Below are 21385 nucleotides of genomic sequence, written 5' to 3' on the forward strand. Positions count from 1 at the left end.
CCCTTGCCAACCACGAGCCAAAAATCCTGTTTTAAAGGAACAGACCCTAGTTTTTAAACACTAATGCATATTTTCCACTATTAGAGCCATTTCTGATCACTGAAATCAAACATTACTTATATTTTATTGTTTAGACAATCCATTTCCGTACAACCAAAGTGTTTCTGGTCTTAATACCACAAAAAGCATTTTCCTATTTTTAAAAAACGCATGTGCATCTGAGAAATAAGTTATGGAGTCGAGTTTTAGTCTATTTTTAACAATATTTCACCGTTTTAACATCACAGTCTCTTGTTTCACTCTCTTGTAACGTTATACAAATGTGTTACAGGTTTGTAACTTAACCAAACTTAGTGTCCATTTTTACAGGTTGAAACTAGGGTCTGTGCTTTAAAACAAAGCCATAATTTCTATTTTAACAAAAATTTATTCGACCCACAAGAATATATTTAATAAAAAAACATAAACAGTCTCGCCTACCATAAAGTGATTTCGTGTCACTCGTACATGTGTAGTTGTAATAACTTGTATCTATGGATATTAATCTAAATGCATGTTAAAACAATAATTAAATTTAACACATTTTAATGTAAAATTTAGTTTAAAACCAAAAAGGAATTAATTAAAAAAAAGTTCTTTATCATGTATTAATAACCACGTTTTGTGGACCTAGGACTTAACAGTCTTTAAGAAAAGGAGCTAAAGTGACAAATTAATTATGGGCTACTGTACATGTAAAAGTTGAAGCAACCACTATAAAAAACAAAACCCATAAGGAATACAGTTCACATTTGGACCCTTGTTAAGGCAAGACAATAAATAAATAAATAAATTAAAACAAAAATTAATGATAATAATTTTTAAAAAAACCCCACAAAAACAAACAAGTCTAGTTCTCTTTTTTCCCCATGTGATCAATCCCTGAATAGCCTTTCAAAGTATATTATGATGTTTCTGCAGGATTTCGCAAAGAATGAACATTTATGTAAATGAATACATGATCAAATACACATTTTGAAGTTGCATTTAAGAGGATTTCTAGTAAGACATTTTATATCTAAACATATTTCTTAACAATATAAAGATTCATCTAGAGATAAACAGTTTAACTTCATCACAAATAATAACAAGATAAAAGAATGACTAATATTATATGCTGTATACAGGTATTTTCATTCTGCAACAAGCCAAGGCAAAGCATAAAGGCCATTCTAGTAGCAGTGTGTGATTTTGAGAAGAGTCTGGGAGCCTGAGGCTCGCAGAAATCATATAGGACTCTCTACCTTGGCTAGCATACGAGCTCGCATAGCTCATCAAAATTATTTGTACAAATTACATTCAATTTGATTCTTTTAAATGACACAGTCAACATATATATCAAAATCCTAGGAAACCACAGTCTTGAATAGCGATCTTTTTCATGGTTTCATGCAAAACATTTAGTGTATCTTCTGTTCTACTGGAGATGCACAGCAGGGCTCGCTGGGTTGATGGTGGGATCTCAAGATTTGCAAACAGGGAGTCCTTATGACACTTAAATGTTTCAAACCAAAATCGCACACCGAGTAGGATTAAAACAGGTTTCCCTTGAATACGCGAAACATTTTAATCCTTATTGGGTGTTATCAAGAGGACTGTAAGTAGGTCACAATGACCTAACTAGCAGATGATACCAGCTTCCACATCAAGTATGATAATAATCCATCAAGCCGTATACATTTTTTATTATTAAGAATTTGCAAAAACAAATTGGTTTAAATGACCTAATTATGTAGACAATACATACACAAAACCTTCACCAAGGTATCATTTATACAATAAGTATTTTAAGTTAGCCCCCACAAAACAGTTTACTATTTAATGTGGTTCAAGTTATTTTAAGTCACATGATTCAAGAGAATGTTAAAGATTTCTTTTAAAACATACTGCGACTTAAAAGAGGTGGTTTACTATCAGATTAGTACCAGCATCCAAAGATTTACGATAGCACCCAGTTTGATAATCCTGCATCATACAAAAAGGAATAAATGTGTCAAATGATATATGATAATTTCAACCATTATTCAGTAGCACGACCCACCAATTTTTTTTTACTGCTTGTGCCTACAACTGAATAGCAAAAAAAAAGTAACAATAATAATTGCTACAGTAAGTACAAGAATAATTCATAATTTGTAATAAAGATTTTAGTAAAATTACATGATCACAAAATTTATAATCATAATCAACATAAGTTATGTCATGGTGTCTTTGCTAGTTATTTCAGGAATACATTGATTATTTTAATTTTCCAACTTTTTAAGACACAGATTCAAACGTCCTGAACAAATTAACTCTTTGCATGTTACTGGCAGTAAATGCTGCCCAATGTTACATCTTTCAAAGCCACAACCAGCAAGCTTTTGTACCTGCTGAAAACCCCCTATTTCAATTCAAATTTCAATCAGTGTCTCTTCACTATTATATTGTAATTAAAATCTACGAAACCACTCAAAATATTTTAAATAATTTACTCCATGGCAAAGACTAGGGCAGGTCTTTGTTACCTGTATTTGCAATAGCATGCAAAGGGTTAAATAAATCTTGAATATTTAAAAAAAGAAAAAAAAAAACGTTTACAAAAGTCATTGTTACTTTAACACAGCACCATTTATAATGAAAGGATTATGCATAAATTAAAAAGGCTTACAGGTCATTGCAACACATTGTGATGAAGTCCGAGTAAGGCTGCAGCAACAACATAGCCAAAACACACTCACAAAATACGCTCACCACAACAGGTACAAAAAGGCGAGAATAAATGCGGCGACTATAGAGAGGACTGTCCGCACACGCCAGTGTGCTCGCGATTTCTGAAATATGCGAAAGATGGCCGTCACTTGCTGCTCCGTCATCTCGATGGTGCCGCTGTTGTCAATGATGTACGTTGCCCGTTTACACTTCTCTGACATCGCCATCTGCGTCGATATTCTCTGATCGGCTTCATCCCACTGGAGGTTGTTTCTAGACATAAGACGTTGATGTTGCTGGTAGTCAGAGCTAAAAGAAATAGTGACAGATTCGGGCAGTGTACAAGAAGCAGATTCGAGATTTTGTGAATGGTGAGTTAATAAACATGCAAGGTATGCTGATAGAAATATTCATTAAAGGGACATTCCTGAGTCTGCTGCATTGTAAGATGTTTCCGACTAATAAAATACTTACATATTAAATATATTTTCTTGTTTAGAATATCAGTGTCTGTATATTCAATGTGTTCCTAGTCGTCTTAATATTTCTAAGAAGTCCAAACTGGACTTTATCTTTAAATAATTTCGTACGTATGAAAAAAACTACATGTATATTTTAGGAAATAAAATGAAATATTAGAACGATCAAAAACATGTTTACATGTAATTACAATCGTTAAAAAGTCTGTTAGTCGATGATATCTTAAAAATTGCAGAAAACTAAAGAATGTCCCTTTAATGGACCTTTTCATATAAGGCTCTCCTTTTCGTTCCATCCAGAACAATATGTTTATTTTAAAACTAAAACAATGATTTACTTGTGATATGAACTGCCATAGATCAGGGCTATATACCGATGGCAGATTTTTGCAGCTGGATAAATATTGCTGTTGCTTACGGGATTTTTTTTTTTTTTTATAGATATATATATACTCTTCAAAAAAAGAAACGCAAAAGGGTACAAATGGGTTATAACTCCGATTTTATGTTTCCTACCGGTTCAGGCTTTGTGAATATAAGGTCATTGCATGTCCCAAACACATTCCCACGGTTACATTCGATAAAACGCAGCTACTGTACAATAAAGTTCCAAAATGTGAATATTCGCAAAAACGCAGCCACGTGCAAACCATGTCACCACTGCACATGCGTTGTCTGCACGTGCAACATGAACACCGACAGTATAAAAGTGCAGGGTGTTCGCTTGCCTGGCCTCTGTATCTGGCCGACAGTTGACAATCCAGGACATGCCACGTCTCAGTGAACCGTAGAGAAACAATGCCATCGGCCGACTAGAGGAAGGCGAATCCAGAACGGCCGTTGCCAGGGCATTCCATGTGTCCCCAAGCACCATCTCCAGACTGTGGGACCGTTACCAGCAACATGGATCAACACGTGACCTCCCTAGATCCGGTCGACCACGGGTCACTACCCCCGGGCAGGACCGCTACATCCGGGTACGCCACCTTCAGGAACGATTGACTACTGCCACCTCCACAGCCGCAGCAATACCAGGTTTGCGCAGGATATCCGACCAGACCGTACGGAACCGCCTACGTGAGGTAGGAATTCGTGCCAGACGTCCAGTTCGAGGTGTCATCTTAACACCACAACACCGTCGACTCCGACTGCAGTGGTGCCAGATTCATCGACAATGGCCTCAACTGCGATGGAGACAGGTGTGGTTCAGTGACGAGTCCCGATTTCTGCTCCGACGTCATGATGGAAGATGTCGCGTGTATAGGCGTCGTGGTGAACGTTATGCGGCAAACTGCGTGCAGGAAGTGGACAGATTCGGCGGGGGTAGTGTCATGGTGTGGGCAGCCATCTCACACACTGGCAGAACTGACCTGGTCCACGTGCAGGGCAACCTGAATGCACAGGGCTACATTGACCAGATCCTCCGGCCACACATCGTTCCAGTTATGGCCAACGCCAACGCAGTGTTCCAACATGACAACGCCAGGCCTCACACAGCACGTCTCACAACGGCTTTCCTACAGAACAACAACATTAATGTCCTTCCTTGGCCATCGATATCACCAGATTTGAACCCAATTAAGCATCTATGGGACGAGTTGGACCGACGCCTCCGACAGCGACAACCACAGCCCCAGACCCTGCCCGAGCTGGCAGCAGCCTTGCAGGCCGAGTGGGCCACCATCCCCCGGGACGTCATCCGTACTCTGGTTGCTTCAATGGGCAGGCGGTGCCAGGCAGTTGTCAACACACGCGGAGGCCACACCCGGTATTGACTCCAGATGACCTTGACCTAGGTGGTGTGTCCTATCACTTACTCACAATGGACTAGAGTGAATTGTGAACAATCCTGCAACATTTGGTAATTATCGGACTCACCATTCAATAATTAAATCAATTCTCCAAATGTTACGACAATGTGGTTTTGCGTTTCTTCTTTTGAAGAGTATATATATATATCTGTTGTAAAAGTTACTGGTTTAAAATGGCTATAGGCCTGAGGCAAAAACATTTAAAAATTGCCATAAATAACAAATTCTTAAGTACGAGCTCTGCTGGCTTGTATGTATAATAGAATACTGACCATGAAACCACCACAATGTATGTGACGTAAGGCAGCATCTTTTCATTTTCAAACAGAAGTGGGCTGTCCATGACAACAAACGGATAACCTGTGAAACAAAGAAACAAAAAATCATGCTGTGTTCTGTTAATAAAACACTAGAGACAAACTGAGTAGGGTAGGTGATGGTAGATAAATATGAAATACATGATATTATATACCTTTTTTAATTTTAAGAGCGTCCTCTTTTTTTTTTTTACCTAGATTAAGAATTTTAATTTTACCAAGGCAGACGTGGGACGTAGCCTCTGCTTGATGCACGGTCGATTTTGGTATCAATCCCCATTGGTGGGTCCATTGGGCTATTTCTCATTTCAGCCAGTGCACCACGACTGATATATCAAAAGCTGTGGTATGTGCTATCCTGTCTGTGGGATGGTGTATATAAAAGATCCCTTGCTATTAATAGAAAAATGTAGTGGGTTTCCTCTCTAAGACTATATGTGAAAATTACAAAATGTTTGACATCAAATAGCCAATGATTAATAAATAAATGTGCTCTAGTGGTGTCATTAAACAAAACAAACTTCTTCTTCTTTACCACGGTAATGACAGCAAGTATCATGGTTGCCCTCATTACTTGCAGTTGTGCCCTAAAAATTGGACATTGTCAACTTTAAGAAAATGCTATGATGCCCTACAAGGTTTGCCACCTTGCCTATCCCATACATTCCATGTTGCATATATAATAAACAGTACAATTATCATTTTTAATATGCTAACAGGCATCAATATCCAACAAATATCCCAAGGCACCAGGGTGAAATAATTTCTATATGTGAAAACTTGATAAAAAAATAAGTAGCCATTGTGTACATATCTTTTTACATTTTATTTACGGTTATATGACATCGGACATATGGTTAAGGACCACACAGATATGAGAGAGGAAACCTGCTGTCGCCACTTCATGGGCTACTCTTTTCGATTAGCAGCAAGGGATCTTTTATATGCACCATCCCACAGACAGGATAGTACATACCACAGCCTTTGTTAAACCAGTTGTTGAGCACTGGCTGGAACGAGAAATAGCCCAATGGGCCCACTGATGGGAATCGATCCTAGATCGATTGCGCATCAGGCGAGCGCTGTACCACTGAGTTACGTCCCGCCCTTAGTTGATAGTGAAAAAGATAGGGAACATGTTACATGTAGTGTACCAAATAATAAAGCATCAAAAGATCTCTCACATGTACTTTACCAGACAGAAGAGTATATACCACGGCCTTTGATCTACCAGTTGTACGGCAATGGTTGGAACAGGAACAAATAGTCCATTAATCCTGTGACTTATTGTGCCCCAGATGAGCACTCAACCACCGAGGTAACAATGGTTATATAAATTAATGACCGTACCTGTCCCAAAGCAGCAGTGAAAATTCACTCTGCCTGAGGGGAGGGGGGTTAGCCCAGTGGTTAAGCACTCGCCTAATCCAGAATCAATCACTGTCCCATTGAGATATTTCTCATTCCAGCCAGTGCTGTGGGATGATGCATATATAAAAGATCCTTTGATGTTAATTGAAAATAGTAGCTCATGGAGTGGAAAAGGGGAGTTTCCTCTCTCTATATCTGACAATCTGAGTGGTCCTTAACCATGTCCTATGCTATTTAATCATTTAAATAAAAATGTGTTGAGTACAATGTACATCATTAAATAAAACATTTCTTATACATTTATGCAGTTCTATATTAAAGGGACACACCCTAGTTACGACTAGTTGTTAACCATTACGGCGTTGTTTTTCGTTATTAAAACCATTTTTTCACAAATAAAATTGCACTTTACTTACCGTTTATTATTTAGAATATACATTTCCATTCACCTGAAGTGTTTTTGGGTAATCCTGGTAATCCTGGTTTTTGTAATACCACAAAATACATTTTTCGTATTTCATAAAATGGCACGGGCCTCTGAGAAAAAACCATTGAGCAGACAAGGTCTAATCTATTTTTAGAGGGGATATTTCCATTTCAATGTCACAGACGTTGGTATACCACGTGACCATTATCATTTTGGTTCGGTTTGTTTTCTCGTGCACGGTTCACGCAATCAACATCCGATTTGTTGTTGTTCATTTGTGAGATTTTTCTTCACAGTTCGTGAAACATTTTCAGTAACAATAAAGTTCAGACAAGTGTCTCAATACAAAACGTTACAAACCCTTAAAATCAATAATTTTGCTAAGTCTTACAATATCTGGAGAGGGGATACAACCAGGACAGAACAGTTGGAACATGTCCAGGAGAGGTGAAAGAAACGCACCCCAAGTCTGTGAAATTTGTCGTGACGTAGGCATTGTTGTGCTTCGAGCGACATCTACCGGTGACATCAAAATACTAACTTTCAAAATTATTTCAAGCAATTGGGACATGGGGATTCCCATGGTATTTATCGATATAAAACCTGCTTTTTCACTCAATTTGATAAAAACATGATCTAAGTGTGTTACAGGTTTGTAGATTAACCAAATTATAATTTATTTTCGCTGGATGGAACTAGGGTGTGCGGCTTTAAGCCATACATATTATTTGGTACATGTGAAATGATCAGATTTACCTGTTAAAAAATATTTTGTAATCTCCCACAGCATGGCTCTGAATATTGCAGGATGTGTCATTGAATTTAGAGCCTTTCGTTTTTCTTCATCACTGAAAATAATGTGTGCCAGTTTTTCACGATTCAACATTCCATCATTGTAAAAGACATCAGGTCCAAAGTAACTTCTGATCTTGTACCAAGCTGATTTCCCTGGTAGTACAACTGTGGAAAACAAACAGAAAAATGTATATACGAGGTGCTATCAAAAAGTTCCGAGACTTTTCCTGTTGCGAACGAATGGAGCGCGACATGGCCATGCACACGCAGTAGGACCAAGCAGTGACTTTCGTTATTCAGTATGTCACGTGATGTCGCGCGTTCAATATCGGGATCTGTGTTACCCGCATTTTTGTGACCACGTGTATTTGCTTATTTGCGATTTCACTATGGACCTGAAACTTGAGCAGAGAGCAAACATCAAATTCTGTATCAAACTCGGAAATTCAGCAACGGATACCCTCAAAATGCTTAAACAAGCCTACGGCAACGAAGCAATGAGTCGGGCGATGTGTTTTGAGTGGCATTCTTGCTTTAAGAGGGGCAGAATATCACTGGAAGATGACGAGAAGTCAGGGTGACCCACTATGAGCACAACCCCCGAAAATGTCAAAGCTCCATCATGACAATGCGCCCCCTCACAGAACGTTGAAAACACACAAGTTTTTTTGCCCGGACCAACATGATCGTTGCTTCTTGCCCCCTCTACCTGCTGGATTTGGCACCCTGCGACTTCTTTCTCTTCCCCAAGATGAAGCTCAATCTGTAGAGGCGATCTAGAGTGAATCGCAGATGGTTTTTGACTCGCTTAAAGAGCGTGACTTCCAGGAGGCATTCCAAGCGTGGTAGAAGCACTAAGAATGGTGTATCGCTGCACACGGTGGCTATTTCGAAGGGGACGGCGGCCAAAATTAGATCTGGCACTGATTTTGCTGTTTTAGAGGCATAGTATCGGAACTTTTTGATTTCACCTTGTATATCTACTGTATCTATTGAGGATTTGCTCAATCATCAATGTATTTTTGTGTGTGTGTGTGTGTGTGTGCATGTGCCATTACCAATCCCTAGTCCAGGGGCGTAGCGTGATCTGTACCGGGGGGGGGGGGGGGGTTCGAATATGAACCAAGTGGACCTTTTTCTATTTAGTTTTTGCACCTCAAGAAACTCCATATGTATAAACCTGGATGTTTTAGTTCTGAAAGCGGACCATTTGCTTCAGCAAGGGGGGGGGGGGGTGTCCAAATCCCCCTAGCCTATGCCCCTGTACTCCCCATCTCGTATGCTTATGTAGACTAATAATCAGGGTAGCTCATGGCTCCTTATGTGATTAATTTAGTAACGGCCCCGAGCAAAAAAGTGGCAGTCACCATTCTGGATCCACCTCTGGTCACAATCTCTGTACACTTCGGCTTTCTATACAACCATGACATAACAGACTGATGGTTTCCCTCCAATGAATTATTATTATTTTTCCATTGTCAGGATTTGAAAATTTTCCCATATCTATATACTAGAGGGGAAATATAACAATTAAATCCAGTAATCATTTATTGATGTAAATGTAGACGTCCCAGAGTTGGATTTATCAATGTCATCAATGGTCATGCCTGATGACACCAGTGATGCCATTTTATTTTACAAGGCATGTTTGGTAAACTTACCATCTCTGGCTATTTGATCAGCATCAATGACGGGACATCCCAATTCAATGAGTCGTTTGCACACTGTGCTTTTACCTGTAGCAATCCCTCCTGTCAAACCGACAAGGAACATCTTACAATTATTGTATCATTAATTTGTGATCTGCTTTCACATATTTTATGTGTTGACATCCGCCATTCGTTACAGATGTGACGGTCTATTTTAGGAACTCGAATGAAGATTAGGACTGGGACTCAAAACTTACAGTCAATTTGCGGACTTGAATTGAGTACAATCAGGGCTGTTTAACAAGTACATGTGTACTTAACGTAGATTGGGGAGGGGTATACATCACTGCTGTAGGAAGCTGGGAAGGGGTGGTGTGGTGTGGTGTGTGTGTGTGTGTGTGTGTGTGTGTGTGTGGTGTTCCCCCACTTTTGTTAATCAAGTAGCAACAACTATGGTTAATATAATAACCTCGTTACAAACGACCACGTTCATCCATGGGTCACTTTGTCGTTATATCGAAATTGTCGTTATATCGAAATTGCCGTTATAAAAATGTATTTTGTTTTGTACAAGTAATCAAACAGGAATGAGTGAAAGGACAGAATAGTTTTGTTTGTTTGTTTGTTTAACAACACCACTAGAGCACATTGATGTATTAATAATTTTGTAATTTTGACATATAGTCTTAGAGAGGAAACCCGCTACATTTTTCCACTACTAGCAAGGAATCTTTTATATCCACCATCCCACAGATAAGATGGCACATACTACGGCAATTGATATACCAGTCGTGGTACACTGGCTGGAACGAGACATAGCCCACCGACGGGGATCGATCACAGACCATATATATATATATATATATATATATATATATATATATATATATATATATATATATATATATATATATATATATATATATAATTAAATATCCTTCTATCCGAAAACTCCATAATGCAAGACATATTTACAGAATATAAATTCTAATTTATGTTTTAAGTTTACTAATTTAATGCATGTTCTCGTAAAATGGATATTTTGAAGATGCGATATTCTTGCACTAAAGCAGCGAAATATCTTACATCTAAGTTCTTTCCCATACACATATAGACAACAGTAGCGACATTATCTAGCATAGCATTAATTAGATAAGAACATACATTATTAGAAATATATAAAAAAAATTATGTGCTACACGAAAGTTTCGTCAAATTATAGAATGACTGATGAGAGGAACATCTGTAAAAATATTTATATAATGTGAAGACAACATAGATGGTTTATATGTATAAAGCATTAAAAACCCTATTGCATAAATAATAAGCAAGTATACAGCTGTGAAAGCAACCAAGTACGTAAGCGAGTGAGGCAGACACTTGACGAAATGTAACAATTCGACACCTTGTTGGTGGTTCGCCTGATAAAGGAGGAATGTACAAAAGAAATTGGAGAATGGCTGCGCCCATGGAAGCAATTCCTAAACATCACCAACAAGACGAAGTGTGTTCTACACGCGCACCTTATCGAGAAGGTAGAATACCGAAAGCTGTTAAGGTACGCACTTGTTATATGATATGACACAATAATGTAAAATAATGTTGAGGTTAAATATTATGCTTAATATTAATAATTAACTTTATTTTTATTATTATCATTTGAATTTTGAGTCTTATTTTCGACATGTTACAGTAAATAAACCCGCCTAAGTTACTGGGAATTAACTACTATGACATTGTATGAAAACAAAACAATCAACTTATGAGCAAAGTTGTGTAAAAAATTAAGTAAATACTGTTCTTGACTCTACAAGTTTAGTTTGAGTGGTTTTTGTGTTTTTCTTTCAATTTTAACGTCTGTATACGACAGCTAGCAAGTTAATACAGCTAGCCCCAGCACAAAAACAAAAAATGGTTTTATAAAGGGCAAGGGAATTGTAAGTACCATGTGCATACTCTGTTCATGTTATTGTCAGACATGAACATCCTTGGCAAGAGTTCAGACTGGTGCCAGAATAACTTCTCAGGGCACTGGCTGAGAAACACTGGTTTGCTTAGCCCGAGTACTCTGCCATTTGAGAGCTAGACAGAAATTTGTAGTTATGATTGCTCTCTCAGCCAGAGATATCACTATAGCGAAAACACAGAATGGCTGACCTACCACACAGTAGACAAAGATTCCCGCTCTAATACAAAAACATTTATAAATTTGACACTAAATACCAGTACATTGATCATTTTCGAGTTCGCCAATAACACACACACTACTGGAAAAACCTTGACAACACGCCCTTTCAATAATGTTCCTGTTAAAGACGTAGGTACTGAATGATCAATGCAATGATGTCTAGCGTCAAGCTTATAATTTTTGTTGTATTAGAGCAAGAATCTTTGTCTACCACGTTGTAGTCAGCGATACCATGATTTTGCTATATAGGTATTTTTGGCTGAGGGATCAATCATAACCGTACAAATTTCAGTCTAACTCTCGAACTGCAGATTACTCAGGCTAGTTTACTTGTTACAAGACATGATGTATCTGTACCTCATACAATACATGTACACGATATGTTGCAAGCATTAACCAACATTTGATATGCTTTAGTTTTGTTAAAATCTTTTTTGTTTTTGCAGGTATACACAGTCAACCATGAGTCGCACTATGTTCTGGTGCAGGGTGTGCCAGCGGTTGGCGCCAGTCATGAACTTGTCAAACTGTTTGCGCTGTATGGTGCGATCGATGAGTATCGTATTCTGGACGACTACCCGAGTGAAGACTTCACTGAAGTGTATCTTATCTGTTTCAAGAAAATCCAGTCAGCCAGGTTTGCACCATCATTGACAACTGGTATATATCAAAGACCATGGTATGTGCTATCCTGTCCGGGATAGTACAAATAAAAGATCCCTTGCTTAATATAGCAGGTTTTCTCTCTGAGACTATATGTCAGAATTACCAAATGTTTGACATCCAATAGCCAATGATTGAAAAATCGATGTGCTTTAGTGGTGTCATAGATGTACAGACTCCCATTTTTTGTGGGGGGGGGGGGGGCAGACTGGCTCTTGCCCGAATTAAACGAAAATGTCCGAAACTGAATAATAAAATTTATTCATATTACTATTAGCAAGTAAGTAAACAGCTATATAGGGTTGTAAACGAATCACTAGATGCATTTTTTTTACAAGGATTACAACTAATTTTGATGGTAGAATGATGAAAATACATGGTAAAAAGGTCTCAGGTTAGCACATTTTGCCTGAATATTTGTATCATTTGTGCGTCATGTATCTCGTATGATGTCATACGGAAAAAGCCTTGCTAGGTTGACAATACTCTATTTGCGTACACAAAACTGGAGTAAATAATGATTTTCCGAATATTCCTGTAGGATTGCAATATATATATATATATATATATATATACAGTAGAATCTCATTGGCTCGAACACTGTCAGTGCATCAAAGTCTGTTCGACCCATCAGGTAGTTCGAACCATGCATTCGGCCGTTGTCGGGTGCTTCTGTAACACAAAAATCAATCGGACAACCTCGCATGTTTCCCTAAAACCGGCTGGGCGAGATGGTCTGATTGACTCATGAGTTGATTGGATTTTTCTTGCAAGGTTCATTCATCTAACGATTACCGCAATACAATTGTCTGTACCTGAAAGATAATTACCGACATGTGCTAAATAAACAACACGATAAGCGTGAAAGGGTCGACGAAAACATTATACGTAAATTATTTTTTATATTTCTTCGGATAGACGTAGCCGTTCGAGCTAAATATGTTTAATTTTACAGTTCGGACCAATAAACTAGTTCGAGAGAAAGCTTCTGTTCGACCCCAGGGGTATTCGACCAATCAGCACCAAAATAAAGGGGTTTAATAGCGAGAGAAATCGGGACTTTGTTCTTGGTTTGAGAATACCGGTAGGTTCGACCGTTGGGCGTTCGAGCCAATGAGATTCTACTGTGTATATATATATATATATATATATATATATACCCAGTTATGTGCAATAAAAGTATGACTTTTTCTTGTTTGTTAAAATATATTTATTATGTTAGGAGAACTTTGATCATTGTGAAATCTGAATTCAGATGTTTCAGAAGTGTTTGATTTTCTCTTTTAGATTTGCCAAAAAGAAGCTCGATGATTACTCCTTTTTTGGTGGAGTACTCCATGTCTGTTATGCCCCAGAATATGAGACTGTCGAAGAAACACGTCAAAAGCTGCAGGATCGACGAAAAGTAATTGCTGCTAAAACAAGACAAAATGGTGAACTATTTTTCTCAGTGTTCATTTCATACATGTATATTTAAAAAAAATCAATTGGTGATTATTTTAATTTCAAAAGGATAGTTAGTGAAGGATTTGATATCTATTAAAAAGAAGAAGAAGTTGAAATGATGTTTTAAAAGCTGAAAACTATTCCATACTTATGGAGGATCAAATCTTGCCAATTTTATGAAAGTTAAACCTCCCTGTTTAATGTTCAGGCAGCCCAGGAAATTGAACATGTTTAAAATGCACATTATTTTAATTTGTCAATTACTTGGCCACCAGGGCTTCTATAATTTTATAAAAATCCACTATCCATGGGATCAGTGATTTTAAAAATGTACTAGCCATGATTAAAAATTCACTAACCCTACTGTAAAAAATACAATTTTACTAATAGTAATAATCAGCTATGTCACCTAAAGAGGGAGATAGAGCTTAAAAATCCTTAGATTGGGATAGAAAGAGGGGGCAGGATATTCATATTTATAAAATATGTAAATGCAGCATTTCACAAAGGTTTTTTTTTTCCCACTAGCCATCAGGCTAGTTATAGTAATTGTTTACTAGCCCAACAATGAACATTACTAGCCATGTGTGGGGCTACCATAATCTAGAAGCCCTGTGGTCACATACATGTATGTATGGTAAGATAATATTTTGTCATTACAGCATCAACTACTTTTACTTCATCACTGGAAGGTGCAGGTAACAGTGGAATGATGTCATCAGAAGTGCTTTCATCAGTAATAACCAGAGATACCCATTTCAGTACACATGGTAACCAATTACATGATAAGTCTGTCGAAAGTTCACAAATACACAGCTCAAATCATTTTCCTGGAAACAGCAGTAAAGTACCGCAGTCGACATCCAATTTCCCCAGCCATACATATTTCAACTCACAGAAACATGGAGGTGCTCCTCTTCAAAGGGAAGACAACTCTTTGGAAATAAACTTTCGGATACCACCCCCACCTCTTCCAGGGCAAAATCCAAGCTATTTTCAAAGTCACAAGTCAAAGTTTGAATTCGCACAAGTGCAAAGTTCCCATTCAACTCTACCTCCAAACTTTGATGGCAGATTACCATTTCACTCAAATTCAAAGAGTAAAGATTTCACATCGATCACTGATTTGAACACACAGAATTCAAACAAGTTTAGTAGCCCATCGTCAAATAATTTAAATGCTTCAAAAGACAGAAGTATTACTGGACCTAAAATATCACATAGTGCAGAAGATAAAAGTTTAGCAAAAGTACCAGGAAATGTTAATGGTGGACTCGTTGTTCGGGATTATAAAAAGAAGGGTCCCGTACCTCGGTTTGTGCCGAGACAAGCTATGACTAGTAAAGACAAAGCAAGTAAAGCCACAGAGTCTCAAGGCAAACAGTCGGCAGATGACGAACTCAACAAACGGATAAAGAGCGATGCTTTCAAGCTGGGCCATGTTGAAGGACCGACTTTACCAAACAGCGACGCCTTGAAGGCACCTTTGAATATCCCTGCTGAGCAGGAACAGTCGGTGAATCAAACTGTACTGGACATTAGAAAACGAATTTCAAAGGTAATAATCACAGGTGATTTGTTATAAAGGGACTGTCCTGAGTTTGTTGTCATTGTTAACATGTTGCGGGGCGGGACGTAGCCTGGTGGTAAAGCGCTCGCTTGATGCGCAGTCAGTCTGGGATCGATCCCCGTCGGGCTATTTCTCCTCACAGCCAGTGCACCATGACTGGTATATCAAAGGCATATAAAAGATCCCTTGCTACTGATGGAAAAATGTAACAGGTTTCCTATCTATGACTGTGTCAAAATGACCATATGTTTGACACACAGTCGCCGATGACTAATAAATCAATGTGTTCTAGTGGTCTCGTTAAAACAAAACAAACTTTGTTAAGATGTTGCCGACCAACAAAGATAAAATTTAATGACTAAAATTAAATGAAATAATTTCTGCATCAAATATCGGTGGCTGTACCTCAAATGCGCATCTGATCATACTACTCTTTGTACTAGATCTTTATTTTATTTACTAATATATATATTTTTTTTGTATGGATGGAATTATTGAGCTAAATACAAAAAGCAGGATGGCCACAAACATATTGAATATTCTGACACTGATATTCTAAACAAGAAACTATAATATTTGGTATATAATATACCAATTACTAATTTTTATCCAGAGGCCGCAACATATAGTATTTGGCTAATAAAATTTTGTTTTAATTAGTAACCTTTAAATAATTTTAAAGGAATTATTCTACATCTCTGAAAATTGGCTAAAGCAAAATTATTTCAAGTGTGAGCCATGAATTTTAGTCTTTATAAAATTTTATTAGTTCAAAAACCATCTTAAACAGTACACTGGCAGCTAACTCAGGATGTCCCCAGTCTCTTTAAAATTTCTTTGAATCATTATGAATGTTTAATGTTTTTATATTACCAATTACAAAGTCATACTGTTTACTATTTCTGGTTATATGTTAAAGGCATATTGTCACAGACCACTGACCTATTTAATGGTCTAACAAAGTATTACCTGAACAAAAATAATTTGATTTGTCCCTAAATGTACTTTATTCAACCATCTTCGTAGCCACCATACTCCATTTATTAATGATATTTTGTAAAAATAATTGAATTATGACAATGGTCCATAATTCAAAAAATGAAATTGTCGAGAGGGTTGACATGGATTTTACTGCATCCTGGTTCAGTTACGGTGATGCAATAGCTAGATTTGGTTTCCAACAATTAATGTAATTTTTAATTTATGATCCATTTTTAGAGAAATAAGGTCCTTAAATCCGTGACAGTATGCCTTTAAATATTACACTGCAACATTGCATTTAGTTCAACATTTTATTTTTATTTTAAATGTTTTTTTTCTTTCTCTCTGCCGGCTGTTCACATCACTGGTTTTGTAGCATCCACAATTTAAGATTTCCTAATATGTAGTTGTACATATACATGTACCGGTATGTGTAAAAAGAAGAAAAATCTACCAATGTTTTTAATGTTGGATTAATGTAGATGTGTAATACATAGAGATTATTATATGAGCTTGTGTGTCGTACTGATTTTACGAAACAAGTGTCCAGATTGTGGTATTGTGAGAGCGAGGGTAATAATGAATCCTGGCACGAGTTTCGTAAAATCAGTACGACTCACACGCGAGAGTAATAATTTCTTTATTATCCATATTATTATTGTTTTCTTTATGAATAATAAGACCCAACTCAAAAAATTTCAGCCACAACTAGGAGATGATGAAATGAAGTCATATTTCAAATGCACAGTCTGAGCTAGGACTGGAGAAGCAATGTCATGTTAAGACGTCGCTTCCCAAAATTACGTCATTACACTTGTTATTACACATGCTTTGTATGATTATTATTAACTTGGTTATGTTGAACCATATGGATAACAAATGTATACTTGTATTAAACAGCCATTCTGTAAATTAACAAAATAGTGTCTTTTTATTTCAGTTCATCTCGGAAAGCACCCCAAACACAAAGAAGACGAAAACAAGTTGATCTAGTTCTTAAAAAAATACTTTGTTTTGTTATAAATTTAAAGCTGTTGTGGATTGTTTTAATCTTTATTTTATTTAAAACCAAAAGTCTTTGTCTAAAACCATCCACTTTAAAAAAACAAAAACACAACACAAAGTTAAAACTTGACATTTTGTCTGCATAATACAGACTTTTTAAGAGTATGAGGAGGTCTTTATTTTAAAATCTTTTAACCAGATAGGGAACAAATACATGCATAGGAGTCTCCTACAAGAATTTCCCCATTCTTTATAAAGTCCTTCAGTGATAGAAATGTGTGTGACAAGTATTAAAAATGTTTCACTCTTAATCAAGCCAGCTACACTGTACCTGTATAACAACGTCATCCCAAAAGAGGAAACGTCTGCCCTGGTTCTGAACATTAAAGAAATGCTTAAGCAAGGCTTTTGGAGTGGTATGCATATTCAGTGATATGTAATGCATATTATTGCTTACCGTAATATCAACAAGTACCGGTATATTATTATATTTAATTAATAAAACAGTTAACTGTGATGACTATTATATATAACGAGCACAGCCATTTCGTTCCATTCCAGTGAATACGCCTTCTGGTGAGCCGGTGGTTTCGTAATACTTAATGTGTAATGTCAGGAATCAGTCTTAGAACTAGAGAATCAAATGCACCTGGTTTTTGCAGGATGATTAAATAGACATGTATTGCAATTTTCTGTAATAATATCCATCCCAGTAAGCCAGCAATAAGTATATATTATTTTTCAATACAAAATAAACCATCATTGTCAAAGTGGCTACACAAGTCAAAATAATGTACTGAAATGATAGTGTTTTCTTAGTTAATGCTTATAAAACTTTTAGAGTCCAGACATGCATCTTTCCAACACATAGGCTCATGTTTGAGATTACTCTCTTTAATGGGACCAGCAAAATAAGCACATATCCTGCATTTTTCTGTTTTTTAAAACTCTTACCGTAATGTTTTAAATATAAAACATTATACACCGTAGGATAAATACATTTGGAATGAGATTTGGCTATATTAATTCAGATTTTGTTTGGCCTTGGAGGAAATAATAAATTTGTATGTATGCAATTATTTTAGACACAAACCTCAGACATATGGTTAAGGACCACACAGATATTGACAAAAGGAAACCCGCTGTCGCCACTTCATGGGCTACTCTTTTCGATTAGCAGAAAAGGATCTTTTATGTGCAACGGCTGGAACGAGAAATAGCCCAATGGGCTCACTGGCGGGGATCGATCCCAAACCGACCGCACATCAAGCAAACGCTTTACCACTGGGCCACGTCCCTCCCTCTAAAATCTTTGAAAACATACAATAATAACAACTGTTGATGTATTTCATATTTTTATTGTCGCAATGTCACGTCTTCCACAGATTATAGTGACACTAGTCACAACAACAGAAGATTTATGAAATGTCTGCTCAAGAATTGCCTAACTTTCAATATGTAGTTTTTCTACTGTGCACCAAAATTGCACAAAATATATATAGCATATGTACCACTGTACGAAGACTGTCAACAATTCAACCATTCAACCAGATGAATTTCATAAACATTTTAACATACCTTATTTATATAATAGTATTATATATAAGAAAGGAATAGAAAAAAAATGGGGGGAAAAAACCTTCAGTATTTTTCATAGACCATTGGTGATAAATGTAAAGAACAATATCGGTAACAGCAATGTGCTCGGCAAAATAAATTAAAAAATCTAAAATACATTCATCAAATGATATAATAATCTAATTTATTAATTTTCCAACTTTTTTATAGTTATGTTGACTATAACTGGTTAAAGAATGCTGGCTTTTTTCTTTTAAAGGTGCTATCTCAAAGTTGCAATATGCTTTCCCTATCATTATTTATTCACTTTTACTTTGAAATTTAAACATTATGGGCCGAACTTACGAAGCCTGTTTTTCATAAATGCAGTTGTTCAAGCATTGTAAATGTACGTAGTTACACATGTAAGACAAAGCGGCTTTGTAAATTTGACCCCTTACCTTCAACCATATGCCCATAAAAAGTTACAAAATAATCTAATTTACTTTTTTTTTTTTTTTTTTTTATAAAATTGGAGAATCTTCAAATAATAACAAATGGAATTGGGTGTGTTCAGTCGAGGCAAACACCCTGCAAGTTTATGCCAAGTGAATGTTAGCGCCAAGTTTTTGCTTGTGCAACTCATGGTCGACGGTCAACTTGCCATATTTTGTAGAACAGGAATCTAGTGGTACTGAATTTGACTGTTTACACTGTGTGCAAGCACATTACAATTTCATCATTTGTAGTTGTTTATCATAAATAAATGTGAACATAGTGAAATATAGCACTATGATATATATAGAGATTATTGTACGAGATTGTGTGTCGTACAGATTTTACAAAATTAATGTCAGGATTATTGTATTACCCAAGCGATAGCGAGGTAGTACATGAACCATGACACAAGTTTTGTAAAATCAGTACGATTCACACGCGAGTGTAGTAATTTCTTTATTATCCACATTATCAAAAATATTATTTTCACGAATAACAAGCTAAGACCATGCCAAATTTTTCAAACGTAATAAAAAGAGACTATGAAACGACGTCATTTTCATAAATGACATCATTTTTATAATCGTTTACACAGAGGAAGCCGCATTAAGTTATGACTTTGCTTCACAAAATTACGTCATTTGTTGTGCACATGAAATCATTATGACACACGTGGGTCATACTGGTAATATTTCCCTGAATATCTTAAACTATGTGGATAATAAAGCACCTTTAATAATAAGAATGTTTCACCAGTTAAGTCGAATCCTACCTCATTTAGGTCAGATGTAACTCTATGGTATAATACTTGTCCCCTTATAGATTATTGGATCGGATCCATCCAGTCCACCATCAGCGAACACTTTGGTTTTATCCGTTCCGACCACGCCCCATGACTAGTATATGAAATACGATAGTACACGTATGTGGAAAAAGATCCTTGGTATATCAAAAACTGTGGTGTGTGGTAAAGATCCCTTGTCTTTATTTGGTACAAGAAGTAACTTAGATATTCGTGAATGTGTTGGTAAATTGCTCTGTAGACCATGAATCACAACAATCAATTAGCTGTAGTTTAAAATGAACATTAATAAAACAAACATTCATTTAATTTTTCCACCTCATTAAACCAGTTTTCATTTTTATTCTGCAATCAACAAAAAAAAAAGGAAAATTTTTATATATTATTTTCTAGTTTTTGCCAGCTATGTTTTAATAATGTAAACAAGTACAGCATTGGGAGTATGACAATATACAAGAACAAATTACTTCATTCCATGCTGGAGTATAAATGTATTCTATTCCATACAGTAAAACCCCTTCTAAGCCAGTCTTCCTATATACTGGACTACCTTGAAAACATGACATTTTTCTATTTCTTTTTACACTATAAACCAGATACCCCTTAAACTTTTCCCTGTGGATGTCCAGTTTAAAAAGGGTTCCACTGTAAGAGTTTTTCATTCTAATTAACAAATAAATTATATATGTATGCCTACATGTATATTTTGTTACATTGACAATGACTTTCTAGCTGAATTAAAAGAAACAGAATTGATGATCCTAGTTCAATACATGCATAAACAAGTCCTGCAAGGCTCGTCTCATGGACACTAGACAGGGAAGTAAAGACTAGAGAGTGGGTGTTCAACTTGTATCTTCCCACCCTCACCAACTTGTTCAAATGAAAGGGATGGGCATATTCCCCAGGAAATATGTCCAACCTGGTTTTACTTTCAAATTGATTTTGGTGCTTCACTTTGGCAGATAGCATCATCAATGAAACCACCCAATTCCAACCTGCCTCTTGGAAAGAAAATGGCTATGTCAGCATTTTAAAATTCTTATTATATATATATTTTTAATTAAGTCATCTTCTGCTAAGACCTACAATGATA

At 36.5% G+C, this 21385-nt stretch overlaps 2 protein-coding genes across 2 annotated transcripts; one reads left to right on the plus strand and one right to left on the minus strand.

Annotated features, from left to right (window-relative positions):
- Positions 1 to 291: 291 nt before the first annotated feature.
- Positions 292 to 9761, minus strand: LOC121381849 (dephospho-CoA kinase domain-containing protein-like). Its single transcript, XM_041511217.1, has 4 exons — positions 9592 to 9761; positions 7892 to 8095; positions 5293 to 5380; positions 292 to 3039 (listed from the first exon to the last, which is right to left on the minus strand). Exons 1-4 carry the CDS (start codon positions 9701 to 9703, stop codon positions 2769 to 2771), a joined length of 675 nt encoding a protein of 224 aa, XP_041367151.1. The 5' UTR covers positions 9704 to 9761; the 3' UTR covers positions 292 to 2768.
- Positions 9762 to 10966: 1205 nt separating this feature from the next.
- LOC121381257 (RNA-binding protein 48-like) lies at positions 10967 to 17463 on the plus strand. Its single transcript, XM_041510498.1, has 5 exons — positions 10967 to 11137; positions 12214 to 12404; positions 13718 to 13863; positions 14539 to 15434; positions 17368 to 17463. The coding sequence occupies exons 1-5, from the start codon at positions 11015 to 11017 to the stop codon at positions 17413 to 17415; spliced, it is 1404 nt and encodes a 467-aa protein (XP_041366432.1). The 5' UTR covers positions 10967 to 11014; the 3' UTR covers positions 17416 to 17463.
- The last annotated feature ends 3922 nt before the right edge of the window (positions 17464 to 21385 follow it).

Source organism: Gigantopelta aegis, chromosome 9, assembly GCF_016097555.1.
Source record: "Gigantopelta aegis isolate Gae_Host chromosome 9, Gae_host_genome, whole genome shotgun sequence".
NCBI lineage: Eukaryota > Metazoa > Mollusca > Gastropoda > Neomphalida > Peltospiridae > Gigantopelta > Gigantopelta aegis.